Source organism: Trachurus trachurus (assembly GCF_905171665.1).
Source record: "Trachurus trachurus genome assembly, chromosome: 21".
NCBI classification, from domain to species: Eukaryota; Metazoa; Chordata; class Actinopteri; order Carangiformes; family Carangidae; genus Trachurus; species Trachurus trachurus.
Window position 1 is genome coordinate 22,928,365 of NC_139899.1, and position 17,391 is coordinate 22,945,755.

A 17,391-nucleotide genomic window follows, 5' to 3' on the forward strand; every position below is an offset into this window, starting at 1 on the left:
TATTTCAGTTGCTTTTAATTTTCACTTTGAAAACAAAATATATATAAAATTGAAATGAACATGTCGCTTTATGTCTTGAGGATAGGTAATAACTGGTTGGCCAGGGCGTCTCTATAGCAACTTATGTTATTGACCAGTCACTGCTCCATCACCTACAGCTTGTTCAAGACTCAGCTGCCCGCCTCCTCACTGGTAGCTACACGTAAACGCGACCACATCACTCCAATCACTGGCTTTACTCCACTGGCTTCTGGTGCATCTTAGAATTAATTTTATTGTTAGTTTTTAAAGCCCGTCATGGATTGGCGCCCCGGTATTTATCCGACCTTTTACCTTTTTATGTTCCAACAAAATCACTGAGTTTAGTGAGTCAACTGCTGCTTAATAGTCCCACAAACCAGGCTCAGGACCAGAGGCGACCGAGCCTTTAGTGTGGCCGCCCCGAGGCTCTGGAATAGCCTGCCCTTTCACTTAAGCCTGCCACACACATAAAGATTTTATAAATCTCAACCGATTTATTATCTGTGAGAGACCCCACACATGAAGATAAAAAATCTGTGATTGAACAGTTTTGATCGTATTGTGTGTGGTGTGCTGCGATATTCCAAACACAGCACACCACACACATTAAGATTTTTCAGAATCTTGACCCTCTGGTCAGAAAACAATCCGGCATCAGCAGCGATACCAGGGGTGTCGTTGTAGCTACTCTTTCGGGTCTATTTCCGGAATGGACAATGAGAGCGACGTAATTTTTTTTTTTAATGAAAGCGGGACACTTCAGCCTTTACAACGATCCCATCTGTGTGTGTCTGTGGCTCCGGACGCCGAGCAGTCAAGCGGCTGTCCAATAGGGACCCGTGCTGTCACATGACGGGCTGTGAGCGGCGGTCACATGATCGTTTAAACATGGCTGCTGTATTGCCGGCTGTTGCCGGCTACGAGCGCTACTGTCTTTGCTATCAGCTATCAGGAAACCTCCCGTGTGCGTGAATGTCTGTGTGAACCTCATGTAATGCCAGGGCTGCACTGTGGCTCTCTGTGCGGTTGCCGGTCCTGTGTGGAGAAGTGGCTTGTTGCCGCGAGCAGCATGCAGAGCTCGGCAAGCAGGCGCTTCTCCGCACAACACCGGCTCTCCACACACAAGATGACTTTTGATTGAAACGGCCACCGAAGTCGGCCCCGATAATCGTAAATATTGAACATGTTTAATACTTACGATTATCGGTGCCGAACGTTTTCCGAGCCGATTGTCGGGGGAATTTTGACTCTTAACACACCACACACTACAAGAGAATCTTATAAGATAATCTTAAGACCTTAAGATAATCGGGCGGTGTCTGTCCGTGGTCGGAAGGGGGAAAATCGGGGCAAAATCAGCCCGATTATCTTTATGTGTGTGGCAGGCTTTATAGGATCGGCCCAGACCGTAGAGGTGTTTAAGTCTTCTCTCAAGACCCATTTATTCTGACATGGCATTGAACTCAGGTTGAGGCAGAGCCCTTCCTGCTTTTTGCTTTTGTTTTGTCCCAATCTATGCATGTATACGTGCATGCATGTTTGTAAAATTGTATAATTGTGTTGTATTGCTTTCTGTATTGTTTTAACTTTCTACCTGTACAGCACTTTGATGACTTTGGTCATTTTAAATGTGCTCTACAAATAGAATTTGACTTGACTTGCATAAAGTGAACAACAATAATGTGACACATTTTACCTTTATCCAAAAAAAAAAAAAATTGCTGCTCATGGGATTTGGATTATTGCAGTTGACCATATTGCGATTTTGATGAGGTTGCAATTACCTGTGCAGCTCTATAGCTACACAGATGGTTTTCTTGACAGTTCAGAGCTGAAAGATGGATTTAAAAGTTTTTTTTTTTGTGGTTGAGCTGATTTGCTTTCAGCCCTCAAATGTACCTCATCAGATGTTTTGTGGGCGCTCTCAGGCGGCAGCTTTCACACCAGCTCAAATGCACCGAGTCAAACAGCTGCGACAGCACTTATGACTTTTTCTATTTTTTCTAGTGTGATGTATGGCAATAGAAATGTGAATGGAAAATGTTCCACTACAAATTCAAAAAAGCTAAACCGCAGGTCACCTTTTATGCATCCTTCCTGTCAGTTTGTCGTTATTTATGATTAATGAGGACCAGTTGCAGCCTCTGAAGCGCTAAAGTGACAACAGATTCACACGATTTATACAAGAGATGGATTTGTAGTTTAACAACTGTCTGTCGGTGCAGAAGTGTAAAAGTTGGACGTTGCATCGCGGCTGATAATCACACAACGATGTCTTGTTTCTGTTCTCGACGTCCCGGCTCTTTAGGTCAGAGCTGTCATCGCGGCTTGTTATTGATCAGCAGCGTTGATCATCAGTGTTGTGTGTGTGTGTGTTTGTGTTTGTGTGACAATAGGAAAGCCGTGATGATTAACTGACTTGGTGCCGGCAGGACATCGAAGCATCTCAGTCATTCACAAACACACTGAATGACTGAGACACTTTCATATCAGCTTCAACACACACGCAGGGAGATTGAAAGATGAGTTGTTAATAGCCAATTGGTTGCTGGGGCACTAGCTTTTAATTACACTGACATATGTGGTGTGTGTGTGTGTGTGTGTGTGTGTGTGTGTGTGTGTGTGTGTGTGTGTGTGTGTGTGTGTGTGTGTGTGTGTGTGTGCCATGCTACTATTATACTCTCCAGTGAGTCCAGACTTTAATTCAGTTTATGACAGTCCACCTGATCACACATATTCAACCAGAAAGAGTCATTTTTTTTAAACTCCTCTTTTTTTCATTTCCAAAACTTAAACTTGTTTTCTGTCATTTATAATTTTCACTATCCACAAATCTGTTAATTATTTTCACTAATAATCAAATATTTTGTGTATGAAACGTGAAAAATGCATTTTTAAATTTGTCAGACTCAAACGCAGTGTATTTAATTGTCTAGTTTTTGCCCCATTAACAGTCTAAAATCAAAAGCTATTCAGTTTATTTGCATGTACAACAGAAAAAAAGCATTTAATTCTCACTCATGAAAAGCAAGCTGACCCAGAGGACATTTTTTTTTTTTTTTTTTTTTTTGCATTTCTGTTGAGAAAAAGACTAAAAACACTTAATCAAAAATCTGCCGACCACCCACACAAGTTTTCAGCCTGCAGGAAGCATCACAGATGCTGTTTTTCACTCTCTGAAACTAACTGAAAAAGTTTTATGCAACTAAATTAGCCCCATTTGGATGTGCATGCCAGTGTGATTAAATGTCAACCACTTCCTGGTAACCACACCCACTTGGTTTGTAGCAGATGACACAGAGGCTCTGCAGGTCAGATCAGTTACAGGGTCGATCTAACAGGACCGCAGGACACTGTGAGAGATTTTCCTTATCACGTCTTCATCATATGAGCTTCTGAGCATTGTGTGTGTGTGAGAATTTATGTGTGTGTGTGTGCAGGGTGTGAATGCCACGGATGACCTTGGCTGCAGCCGCTTCATAAATCTGACCGCTGCAGAGAAAACCACCCTGACTGACCACCAGGAAATCCTGCCGCTTAAAAACAGGTTTAGGATCAATTTATAGACGGTTTAATCCCAATGATGTCAGTAAATCCCAACCAGGAGAGAAGTGTTGATCCTGTCAAATGTTTAAACTGAGATATGTGGCCCGTCTTAATTTAAGGCCTCGTCACACGCGTTTAAACAGGTGACATTATTTAACATTTAAAACATTTAAACAGGTGAAATTCTGTTGTAGATTTGCCACAAGAGTTTTACACCGATAATTTACATTTCCAAGTTTGATAAGGGTTAAAGTTTAAAGTTGCAAACTTAAGAATTAAAAACTAGAAAATGTGTTCTTTTTTCTCATGTCTTCACCTTACAAGGTTGGATAGAAGTTTATTTTGTCTTATAGCTGCAGTTCATTCAGTACTATGTGCCCTTCTCACTTTATCCATCCTATCCAGTCTAGGGATACATTTCCTTCCCTGATTTAAAAACAAACACATTTTTGAGTTTTTCCCCCAAAATTTTGGATCTATAACATCAGACAGTATACAAGTATTTTTTTTATTTTTTTGCCTGACAGGACAGTAAAGAGACAGGAAATGGGGAGAAGGACTGTAGCCTCTGTACATGAGGTGCCTGCTCAACCCAATGAGCTGTACGATGCCCCAGTATCCATGTTTTATTCCCCCCTAAATTTGCAAATTACAGCTTCAAATTTTTAAAGATCTTAAACTTGGAAATGTCTCCTCTCTGTTTTCCGGCTTATTTTGTTGATGGCGTCAACATGCTGTCATACTAGTCTGACACTGATGACTGACTGTACTCTGATCTGCTCTTACTTTATCACCAGTTGTCAGTGGTGTGTGACATTTCTACATGATGTTACAGCTTCCAGACCTCTATTGGTCCAGACAGGCCCCCGCCCCTCTCAGTCAAGCAAATGCTAATGCTAGCATTGTCATGGAAACACAACATCTGGTTACTTCACTCCTCGTGTAGTGCGAGCAAGTTTCCTCAAATATCAGCGGGGACAGTTTTGTCCTCCCAAAGATATTGACAGGGGCGTGTCTCTGCTGTTCGTATCCACCCTATTTTAAAGATGGTTTTGCTCTTCCAGTGGAATTGAATGTTTACGTTTCCATAGTTTCAGTCGTTGCGGTAAATGCATAGGTTTTTAGATTTTTTTTTTTTTTTCATTGAAAAACTGTAAAACGCATGGATCATCATGTCAGCTTTTAACAATGGATATCACACAAATGGACATCCATTAAAGCAGGGCCGGCCCGAGCCTCCATGGGGCCCTAAGCACAATTTTATGGAAACAACTTAAAGTGCAACCACAAAAATTAAGGGTTTTTGTCAAATACACAGGATTTCGCAGTTACGCATTATAGATTTAAAGGGATAGTTCACCCAAAATTCAAATTTCACTCATTATCTACTCACCCTCATGTCGACTAAGGGCTGGGAGCACTACTCTTCCAGGTCCTTCCAAATCTCGCGCGATTTGCGCCGGCGTCAGTGCAAATCGTGCAAGATTTGGACGGACCAGGAAGAGTAGTGCTGGGAGCTTCCACTACAAACAAGCTTAAAATACAGATTTATTTAATTTTTTTCGGAACAATTTCTCATGTCGGGGCTTCAATACAAGAGGGACATTACAGACGAGCACTATGGAGGTATTTGGATGTTTTTTTGGTGTCTTTTGGGGTCTTTTTGAACGAAGAAAAGTGAGCCCCATTCTCAACCGTCATATGGACATGCAGTGCTGCACGGAGCCCCGCTGTAACTCCGAGAAGGCACGGAGGACTCTGAAACTTCTCCCAGCCCTTAGTCGACATGCTGAAAAAAAAAAAAAAATCTGAATTTTGGGTGAACTTTCCCTTTAATAAAGTTGATTGCTCTTCGGGGCCCCTAAGCAGGTGCTGAGTTTGCTTATGCCTTGGGCTGGCTCTGGTTAAAAGCCAGCATTAATACTGTAGATCCATGCGCAATTCCACCGGAAGAGCAAAACCGGCTTCCGATTTTGACGTTCGGAAACTTGTGGATACAAACAAACCTACTACCCCCTCCCTGGTTTAGCTCCAGTATCAGCCAATCTAAACCAGTCAGTTCCAGTTCCAGTAGCGGACTGCTGTTCTGCATTTATTTCTCCCTGCAGATGGAAACAGGGATACATTTTCCACCAAAAGACTTTATTTACAACCGCCTTCAACAGATCTTTTGACCAATCACCAGCAGCTTGAAATAACACCGTTTGGCTCGTTGCTTCATTGTTGGCCAGTCCTGATACTGGTTTACATACTTCCCATGTGAAGGCAGCAGCAGATGTGCATCAGTATTTATAGCAGCTTCTTAGAACAGCAACTTACTGTAAGAGAGAAGGGTTACTGTGAGTGTGTATGTGTGTGTGCACGTATATATGTGTGTGTGTGCATGTTGTAACCAGACCTCAGAGGGCAGAAGGACAGAATTAAGACGACTCTGTCACCACGCCGTCCATCATACATACACATACTGAAAAATATCTTCAATTCATATGGATAGTAAAGGAAACAGGAGCTCAACACTACATGCAGACTAAATATAACAGCTGGTAGTATGTTGTACACCCATGCAAAAAAAAAAAAAAAAAAAGAAGAAGAAATTATTAGGAAATTCCAGAGTAAAATCGCCAGATATTTGGGTGTGGTGTTGATGGACGTCGAATCGCTGACACGGGGAGAAAAAGGTCAGACAGTGTTGAGGCGGCCTGACAGACAGGGTTTGTAACGGCTTAAGTGGTCCTTGAGGAGACTCAAATAGTATCCTCCAGGATGTCCCAGGGTCCTTGGGCTGGTTTGAACCGTCCTTGAGCAGATTCTCCGGGTGCATAAAAAAGTTTTAACGGCCTCCGAGATGGTTTCAGATGTCGGCCGAAGAAGGTCGTAAGGCTTCGATTGTCCCACGATGAGCGTGTTAGAAGATGTTCACGAGTCTGGAGACAAGAATGCTTTTGGATGCGTCTCTGAGAAAAGTATCCGGCGTATTTGAGTTGACCTTTTGGATGTATTATGGGTTACTGAGATGGTTGTAGTGTTTGTTGATGAGTCATGTTGTCCCTCAAGAGTTTGAAGGTGTTTTAAAGGAGGTTTAAATGGTCAATGAAGAGGTTTTAAAGGTGCTTCTCATCTCGTACTGTACATGTTTTACCAGCTCACACCACGCCATACCTTTCTGATATCAGAGCTGAGCTAGTTGTAACTCTTCAACATAAGACGATCAGCGTTTCCACTTCACATAACAATTGAGCAGCTGTGCAGAAGAAAGTATAAGAACATCTGTCACTTTTCAAATGTTCAGGGTAGGAACAAAGTGGAGGAAGTTCTTCAAATGACTTCTCATGTTGCACCTGTGATGAAGCAAGACATTTTGCCCTCTCCTCAGGTGTGTTTTGTTTTGTTTTTGGTCACACTTTTGCCTTCAGCCATGGGCACATAACTAGTTTGATTCTAGTACAAAGGGTCATGGTGAAAGTTTTATTAGGTTGCTTGAAGGAGCTTCAGTGGTTCTTGATGTTTGAGGGCTTCTTTCAGCGGCTCCAGTCCTCCTCCATGAAGGTCAGTCAGTTTGTTTTAGTTTTGTTAGTGGTCCTTCAGGAGGTTGTGGAGGTTTTAAGGTGGTTTGGATGATCCTTGAGATGATTTCAATCATTTTCCAGAAGGTTGTAGGGTTTTTTTTAAAGGTGGATCCTTCTTGCGATGGTTTCAGTTATCTTTGAGGACATTGTCAGGGTTTCTCTGTCCAGGAGGATATAATGCTGAACATGGAGGTGATGCTTACAAATTATAAATGTGCAATAGAAATTGTTAGGTGACTGAACAAACTGCTGCAGACTAACATTTAAATTTATCTTCTCATATATTTTTCTGAATCAGTTTTGAGATCGTTCCTTATTTCCTTAAACTGTCAACCACACCCTTTTTGAAAACTCAGCATACTTTTAAGTACTAATGCTAAATGTGAACTCATCCTATTCATCTTATAATTTAGAGTAAGAGTAATTTAATGCTGTGTGTTAATTTGTTTGCACTTTAACTTCAACAGATGTAGTAGGGTAAAGATCAAGTTTCATACAGGGTATGAATAGGAACCATTACATCTTTGCAGCGATAGTATAATAATACATCTCCAGTGTATTATTTGAAGGGCCAGGCTTTTATTTTGGCAGACCCCACGGAGCTGACACATCACACCACCTTTAAAAATAGACTCTAATCTGTATTTACTATCATAAATAATCTTCCAGCCAATGACAGCTGATCCAGTCACTGATCTGGGCCGTCGTGTGTCCGGCTACATGTGTTTGATTACAGCGTCCTGTTGTGTCATGTTGTTCTGAACTTGATAAAGAGCTGTCGTGATAAATACAGACACTGACTCACAGCTCTGCTATACGAGGGCAAACTCACAGAGTGGCAGCGTGACACACGGCTAATCCACAGCTAGCCTAACGTCAGTCTGAAAACACTGCAGCTGCCCAGGAACTGGCCTGGCCTGACCCGGTCTGGTCGGGTCTGGCTTGGATACTCGTTAAAACCAAAGCTCTCAATCCAGTGTATTTAGATAAGAAAATAAAACTGCCATCCTCATCTGCAAAGGATTTAGATTGAATACAGTTAGAAAAGATGAGAAGGTATTTACAGCTATTTATAGAGGGGTTACAGTGCATTTAGAATAGAGTACAGTAGATTATTATGTATTTATTTAAGTAGTAGTAGTATTTATTGTATTATGTGCGTTTAGACTCGATGACAATCCATCATAGGGCAGTTAGAGTGAGTTATAATAGTGGTTTTGTAATGGGGTTGAATGCATGACACCACAGTTTAAATGAGCTGGACTTGGTGATGGTGCACACAGACCGGGTTATAATGAATTTAAAATGGGTTGTAGTGTAATTAAAATGTACAAGTATGGGTTGTAATGTTTACGCAATGAGTTTGAGTGAGATTCATTCATTCATTCATTCATTCATTCATTTACTCAACATTTACTTGGAAATACAGTGAGGTTGAGACGCCAGGTATATGTAAGGTCCTGTAGACACAAGAAACAGCAATGTTGAGTTTACATTAAATTCTCAGATCACAAAAACACAATAAAATCCTAAAAGTGTCAAGAAACTGAAGTGACAAAAACATTTACAATAAAAAAAAAATGTTTTTAACAATAATGTGATATTAAAATAAGGGAGTACAGATCAGCTAAAACAGGAACATCTGGAAATAAAGTGCAATGTCATTAAGGATTTAAAATGGTCTTGTTTGAGTTACAGTAAATACTGAATGAGTGAGGATGATTTAAAAGGTTTTCAAACTGGGTTACAGTGTGATTAAAATGGTTTAAATGGTTATAAGTGCACTTAAAATCAGGTCGGAATAATTTATATCTTATTAAAGCAGAAGTGAGTGATATATTTGTGTTAATATAAGTCTTAAATAGTTATATCTTCCGACAGCAATCACTTACATAGAGTGTTTGGTCTGAATCACGGGTCTCTCAGTCCCTCTGCTCTGCTCTGAGCCGAAGAGAAAACATTTATCGTATCCTACAGTTTTTATCCAATGAGGAGAGAGAACGGCATGCAGGGCTGTGTGTGCAGCCAAGGAACGCCGTGAATGTGGCGACGTAGCGACGAGGACTGTTATGGTGCGTTCAAGGAAACTCGTATTTTTCCGACCGTGAAGTGGTACCAGTTCGATCTGGTACGAGTTCACCGGTCGGAAGTTACGAGTGGCCGTTATAGTGACTTTCACCGGTAAAACAGGTCGGAAAAACACGAGTGGGTTGCCTGGAACGCTACAAAGTCGTAAGTTGTGACTTGAAGCTGTAATTTACGATTTCAAAAGCCTGCCTGGAACGCAGCATTAGCGAAAACGACCGGATCACTCACTTCTGCTTTAAATCAGGTTAGATTTCATTTAATATGCATTACGATCGGTTAGTGCAATTGCAAAGGGCTGGAAGTGCATTCAAAACGGATGCCAGTAAATCTTAATCCATTATAAGACAACATAATTAATAGACATTAAGAATTGATTTGGGTGGTTTGCTTAATTCAACAGATGGACAAAATCAATAAGACCTGAACATCTCCTCCTCTTCCTCCTCCCTCCTCCCTCCTCCTCCTCCTTCCTCCTCTGTCAGGGCTGATTCAGTTGCTCTCACTGTTTCCGCCCACGCTCTGTTGTTATGAAATAATTCACTGCAGGATTTCTATAAGCCGTAACTATAAACGTACACTGACAGAAGAAATGCATTTCTTCTGTCAGATCTATTCCTGCTCACTGTAGGTGATGTTTTTGTATGAAACACCTCCTCATATATGTCACTGGCTTCAATTTGGGCTCAGACTTAAGACTCCAAACCATATTATTCCTGAACTTCCCACATGAGTGACTCAAAAACAACATCTTGATTCTACTCTTGTTGGATTTTAATTTGTTTTTATTCCTTAATTTCACTTCAGACACGTTTCTTTTAAGTGTCGCTGCAGGTTTTCCTCTGTGATACATTAATGTGGTTTAATTTCTGCACTGTGATCCTCGCTCGCTGTAGTCGCCTTGGGTCCCACTGTAAACACCTGAGTAAAATCAGTTTGTGGCTCTTTAAAAGGAGACGAAGGAGAGTTAAAGTGCACAGAGCAGCTCTTCCTGCCCCTGTGGCAACTGGACACATGGACTCATTATAGCTGCTGCTGCTGCTCATTCACCTTCTCTCCTCCTCCCTATATTATTGTCTCTCTCCGCCCGCAGCAGCTGCAGCTCCATATGTTCTTCATGTTGTCAGTGTCAAGTGGATGAGATCAGCTGCTCAGGTCTCCAGGTTGAAATGAAATAAACATGAGACAAGGATGGATTTCCTCCATTTGTTCTGCGACGACTTTGCCAAGAAGAGTCTGTGTCACTCTGAAACATCTTTGTTAAGATTCACGCTCGTATAGTTACGAGTGAATCTCTTAGCTCAGAGGCCTCAGTTGTGTACAGTACAGCCGATTAAGCTCAGACGTTAAAAGTAGGTTTTATTCATGTTCATGTTGTATTATAATGGCTTTGAATATGAAGTGTATTGGGAAAAGTTCCCTCTATGTTTGTTTGGATAAAATCCTCTGCTAAGTGAATATAATTCATTAAAACTTGCCTTAAGCAATTAACCACAGAGGTATCAACACACTGGTGGAAAAATGGCTGCAGAGTTGGCATCATTAGAGACATTTTTAAATAATTTAATTGAACATGGTGGTGCAGTTTAAGCAGTGTTGCCTCACAGCAAGAAGGTTTCTGTGTGGGGTTTCACATGTTCTCCTTCCTCCCTCCTAAATCCTGCACATTAGTTTAACTGGCGACTGTACAGTAGGCGAGTGTGTGAGTAACCTGCCCTCACCTTGTGTCAGCTGCTGGCTCCACTCCCCCTGTCTGTGACCCTGTATCAATAAGTATATACATATATAATAAACGTTATAACTTATAGAGCACTTATCAAATGAAAGTACAAAGTGCTTAACAAACATTAAACATTAAAATACGATAATACAATAAAACTGGCAGGGCTGTATAGAAACAAACAGGTAAAAGACGTTGGGAAACCGAGGAAATGAGCAACTCAGATAAAATCAGGAAATGCTAAACAAAAGAAATGTGTTTTAATTAGAGACTTAGAAGACGATGACACTGTGGTATAGCTAATTTTTACGAATTTAGCCAAATCAAACTACACTGTTTTGATGTACATGGTTCTTCTCATGTTACATGCAACTGCTGATTTAGGTTCATCTTTATTGATATAGTGTGATTATAGTCCGAGCTGCTCTTATACTGTCTTTGAATACCATGAAGGGAAAATTACTGTAATAACTCAAGGTTTTTCCTGATCTTTTACCATTTTAAAGACGAGACTGTGAAAGCAGAAACGATTTTTGAGATTTACTTTAACTCTACAAATCCATTTACTTTCATACACTGGGCACATTAAATATTTAGTTGATTTTTTATAGTGAAAAGTATGTACTGTACAAACCCTGCAGGACAGACACTAAATTGACTGAGCTCATGCACGAAATCAGTTTCAATAGTTACAAACTCACGACTAAGTAACTGCCAACTGTTTTGCGTGGGAGTGGAAATATTCTGCTTTGGGGTTGTTCAGCAGCCAGTGGCACAAAAACTCATACGGTATTGGATGGAGGGACAGACTGGATACCCCCCCCCCTCCCCTCTCCATCCAATAAAATCTGGATGGAAATGTCCTGCAGTCATTTAAGAAAGTGACGGTGAAAAGAGCCTGACGTGTGCAACAGGATAGTGATCCAAAGTAGACCGATCATCTACGTCCAGAAACAGAAGCTGGAGCTTTTTGGATCGACCCCCGCCAGTCCTCTGACTATGCGAACATCACTGCGTTGACATCCGCAGGAAGATCTTAAACATGCTGCGTGTGCAAGACGTCTCCTAAAAATAATCTCCGAACTTGAAGTGATGTGCTGGACGAGTGGGTGAAAATTCCTAAATCAAGAATAGAAAGACTCTTAGCTGCTACACAAAGTGTTTGTGAGCTGTGATATCTGCCAGAACGGGTGAGGAGGGAGGAGGAGGGGGTGTCAAGTGCTGACTTAGTGAAGTGCTGTCGCTGCTTAAAGAAACAGAAGAAGTCCCGTGGGGTCCGTCATTGAAACAAACAACACTCCTTTTACAAACTCATTACAAACAGAGGAACTTCCAGGGGCTTTGTCTCTACTTGTTCTGGGTTAGATGGTTAGATGGTTAGACGGTTAGACGTCCTCTTACAAGGACCTGCTCTTAGACAAACAGTGGAGAAGTGAATTTCCAGGACTTAGACCGGATTTTGATTGGGACACAGCCTGGTCTGACATTTTGCTGACGTCACGTAATCCAAATCACCAACTCATCCACCTGAATTAGTTTACCTGACCCCAAGAAGACTGCATTTAAAGGAGACATATTATGCCCCTTTTCCACAAATTAAAATAGTTCCCAGGTGTCTTAAAGACATGTCAGTGTGACATGCTTTGGTCAAAATACTCCAAGGATCAAACATCACAGCTCTTTTCATACTGTACTCTCAAAACAGCCCTGTTCAGAACGGCTGGTTTCAGTGCCTGTCCCTTTAAATGCAAATGAACCACTGCTTGCCCCGCCCCTTCTACCTGTCCCAGGTAGGGGTGATATTTAAAAAAAAACAGTCTGTGTCTATCAGATATATTTTCTTTGACTATTCTGGTGTTGGTAACTTTTTACTCCTGAATGATTTATCTCAGTTGTCGACACCTGGGCACCGGAAAAGACTTTTTCTTGCTGGCCTCACTGCAGCTAAGAAATTAGTAGCTATGAGGTGGAAACACCCCGATAAGCTTTCAGTGAACAATTGGATTCTCACATTTCTTACTGCTCGTGTGACTGGATGATCTATGGGTTTCGGTGGCAGGAAAACTACGGATCTAGTCACCTAGTCTGATAGCTTTAGGTTCTAGGGTGGTGGCAGGGGGAGGGGGGTTTATTTTGTGTGTTTTTTTTGTTTTTTTTTGCTATTGTGCCTACTCTTATTTCTCATTTGTATGTCTGACGCTATGTTTTATATTTGTTATCAATATGCATTTTGATATGAAGAAAAAGACTTCTCTGTAACATCATTGTGACCCTGTAAATTATTTTCCAGGTCTGAATGTTCGGCCAAATTAAAACGACATTTTGGCAGTCTGGGAGCTGGAGAGTGCTCCAATCAATAGAGGTGTCATTACTCAGTTATTAGAAATCAATAATTTAAACTGCCCCCCCCCCCCCCCCCCCCCTTCTCCCCTTTGTGTTTGCAGGAAGTGGGTGCGGAGCGGTAGGCGGGGCGTTACCGGGGTTGATTGGCGCCACTGGCCCCTCAGTGATGATGAAGCCGTTCCTGTCCTTCCCTGTGGAGACGACGTCGCCAGTTGGACTGTTTCCAAACTTCAACACGGTGTGTGTGTTCGTCTGTGTGTGTGTGTGTGTGTGTGTGTGTGTGTGTGTGTGTGTGTGTGTGTGTGTGTGTGTGTGTGTGTGTGTGTGTGTGTGTGTGTGTGTGTGTGTGTGTGTGTGTGTGTGTGTGTGAAGGACAGTAACAGTGACAGGCGGCTGCAGCTGTAGGCGCTGTGGACTGTCTGCGATAAAGGGACCTGTCACTCTGTCATCACAGTTCAGCCTCCGTTCATCCTGAGCAGCGCCGCCGACCTCTGACCTCTCATGTGTCTCCTGCAGATGGACCCGGTGCAGAAGGCCGTCATCAACCACACTTTCGGCGTTACCATGGTGCCCAAGAAAAAACAGGTCATCTCCTGTAACGTCTGCCAACTGAGGTTCAACTCTGACGTAAGTTGTTTTACGCCTCAGTGAGCAGCTTATCTGTCCGGCTGCGGTTGAAATGTTCAGAGCACATTCAAGGAAACAGAGTAGGGTAGAGGTTTCTGGAAATTGATAAAATAAAAAAAATATGGATACCAGTTTAATATCTAAAATAAATGAGATTATTATAACACTTTAAATAAGCTACTGGACAAAAATCAGACCCACTAAGAGCCACAAAGACACAAAATGACCTCAGACACAGAGAAAACAACTGCAAACAGAGAGATGAAGGATCACCACAAATGTGGAAAACAATTACAAAGAGACAGATAATGACTACAAAGAAACACTAAAGAGACCAAACGAATTAAAAAGAGATTAAAATGACCACAAAGTGATGCAAAGCAACTAAAAAGAGACGATAAACAACCATAAAGCAACAAAGAAACAGAAAGTGACCACAGAGACACAAATGCATACACAGACATTACAGTAAGAGGTACTAAGCATAAAGGGATCAATAAAGAGAACCATATGGAAGCATAAAATCCAAGAGAAAATCACAACAAATAAATGCTTAACAACTAGAAATCGACACAGAGAAACTCAAAATGACTAAAGAGACACATTAAATGATCAAACTGAGACCAAATACATACAAAGAGAATAAAATGGAGAAACAAAACTTCCTCATAAACCACTTAAAAATAATGAACGGCTCCATTGCAATGACTCATCCCTCGGTTGCATGTTAGATAAGAAGCCCAACATGTTTGCACAGCGCTGTCAGCTCTGTAGCTTATAAACACAGGCAGCTCATTAGCAAATTAAAAGTGCAAGTTTGTGGTTTCAGGACTGGGAAATTTAATTAAAATCGTTTTTTAACAAACAGATTATAAATTAACATACAACAAATTCAGCTGTCTTGTTAATATTAGCATAGCTTCTTCCACTATTTGTTGATAATGGCACTGCTGAGTTTAAATAAAAAATTTAATGATAGTAAAAATGACTCAGCCTCGCAGGGTATTTTCTCTTTTGCTTGACAAGGCTCGACTAAAAAAATGTCCTGGATCTGTCTCTGCACTGGTTACACAAATATTGTTACTGTTATTGTTGTAGTTGTGTTTCCTGTGGGCTTTCTTCAGTCTGCATGGAGCTGCTGAGGAGAAAACTTTTAATATGATGCTTAGTGCTGCTAATAATGGAGCTCAGGCTGTGTGATTGTTTACAGTGTTGTAGTTTGTTAGTGTGTTGTTTTATTCTGTCATTCAGGCGTTCACAGCAACAACCACAGCAGGTGTAAATATTTATATTTATGTGTGTGTGTGTGTGTGTGTGTGTAGTACAAAGGTGCAACCCCGACCTCCAGTATAGTTACCCAGAGGTAACAAGCTGCCTCGTTAGTGACAGCCCAATCAAACGTGACTAATGTCTGAGCTGGTGAAATTATGCACGAGAGGAGAGGAGGAGGAGGTGGAGGAGAGGAGAGGAGAGGAGAGGAGAGGAGAGGAGAGGAGAGGAGAGGAGAGGAGAGGAGAGGAGTGGGGAAGAGAGGGGAAGAGAGGAGAGGAGAGAAGAGGAAAGGATGAGGAGTGGAGGAGAGGGGAAGAGAGGAGGAGAAAGGGGAGGAGGGAGTGGAGGAGAGGATGCGGAGGAGAGGAGAGGATGAGGAGTGGAGGAGGAGAGGATGAGGAGGAGAGGAGAGGAGGGAAGGAGAGGGGAAGAGAAAAGAGGAGAGGAGAGAAAGGAGGAGCGGAGGAGGAGAGGAGAGAAAGGAGGAGAGGAGGAGAGGGAAGGAGAGGAGCGGATGAGGAGGAGGAGAGGGGAAGAGAGGAGAGGGGAGGAGAGGGAAGGAGATGAGAGGGGAAGAGAGGAGAGGAGAGAAAGGAGGAGAGGAGAGGAGAGGAAAGAAGGAGAGGGGAAGAGAAGAGAAAAGAAGAGAAGAGAAGAGAAGAGAAGAGAGGAGAGGAGAGGAGAGGAGGAGGAGAGGAGGAGAGAAGGAGAGGAGAGGAGAGGAGAGGAGGAGGAGAGGAGGAGAGAAGGAGGAGAGGAGAGGAGAGGAAAGAAGGAGAGGGGAAGAGAAGAGAAAAGAAGAGAAGAGAAGAGAAGAGAAGAGAGGAGAGGAGAGGAGAGGAGGAGGAGAGGAGGAGAGAAGGAGAGGACTACCAGTGCGATCAGCTGTGTAGGAGTTGAGTCACTGCGTTGTCATGGAGCCACATGAGGACGCGCAGCCTTGATGGTTTTGTGTCCGTGTGTTGACACGGCGACGCCGGCGGCTCGTTACACTGTGGTGACACCAAACACAAGCAGATTTAACAGTGTTACAGCTTCACACTACAGCACATCTAAAAACACAGATACATCCCATAATAGTGGTGGTTCTCACACCGCCCACAGGTGCAGAGACTGTAGAGCGACTCCTCCTCCTCCTCCTCCTCCTCCTCCACCGCACAACATGTTACTGTAACGCGGGTAACGGTGACCAGGTAGAGCGTTCACCATGCAGGCTTTGACTTTTGACTAATTTTTGAGCTGGTGAAAGGAGAGGAGAGGGGAGAGGGGAGGAGGAGGAAAAGAGAGGAGGACAGATAAGAGGAGAGGAGAGGAGGACAGATAAGAGGAGAGGAGAGGGAGAGGAGGAGGAGAAGAGAGGAGGAGGGGAGGAGGAGGAAAAGAGAGGAGGACAGATAAGAGGAGAGGAAAAGAGAGGAGGACAGATAAGAGGAGATTAGAGGAGGACAGATAAGAGGAGAGGAGAGGGAGAGGAGGAGGGGAGAGGAGAGGAGAGGAGAGGAGAGGAGGAGGGGAGATGGGAGGAGGAGGAAAAGAGAGGAGGAGAGGAGAGGAGAGGATGAGGGGAGATGGGAGGAGAGGAGGAGGGGAGAGGAGTGGAGAGGAGAGGAGAGGAGGACAGATAGGAGGAGAGGAGAGGAGAGGAGTGGAGAGGAGAGAGGAGGAGGGGAGAGGGGAGGAGGAGGAAAAGAGAGGAGGAGAGGAGAGGGGAGGAGAGGAGGACAGATGAGAGGGGAGAAGAGGAGAGGACAGGGAGAGGAGAGGAGGGGAGAGAAGAGAAGAGGGCAGGGGAGGAGAGGAAGAGGAGAGGAGAGGAGGACAGATGAGAGGAGAGGAGAGGGGAGGGGGAGGAGAGGAGAGGAGAGGAAGACAGATGGGAGGAGTGAGGAGAGGAGAGGAGAGAGGGTGGGGGGAGGTGTGAGGGTAGGAGGAAGAGGAGGATGAGAAGAGAGAGGGGAGGAGGAGGAGGAGAGGAGAGAGGAGGAGGAGAGGCTTTGTCATATCTGTAGTAACCGGTTCGATCCCCTCTCTTTCCTGACTCTCTTTACTGCACTAGATTCAAAACTCAAGAACTTTATTCGTCACATACTGTACACAGTTATGTTATAAAACTTGCAGCGAAATGTGAAACTGATCCAACTCTTAAAAAAACTGACTTTGCTGCAAACAGGAGAAAAAATAATATAAAAATAGCTGAGGGAGAAGGCAAAG

General features: G+C 42.9%; 1 protein-coding gene across 1 annotated transcript in view; it reads left to right on the forward strand.

The window, feature by feature from the left end:
- The window catches only part of znf385b (zinc finger protein 385B), a gene marked incomplete at its 3' end in the record, with an annotated part of 70,559 nt that overhangs the window by 45,234 nt on the left and 7,934 nt on the right, over nucleotides 1-17,391 (forward strand). The window contains exons 5-6 of the mRNA XM_083997316.1: nucleotides 13,383-13,519; nucleotides 13,798-13,908. Of these exons, the coding sequence (XP_083853442.1) occupies nucleotides 13,383-13,519; nucleotides 13,798-13,908 (248 nt within the window). The remainder of the gene's footprint in view (nucleotides 1-13,382; nucleotides 13,520-13,797; nucleotides 13,909-17,391) is intronic.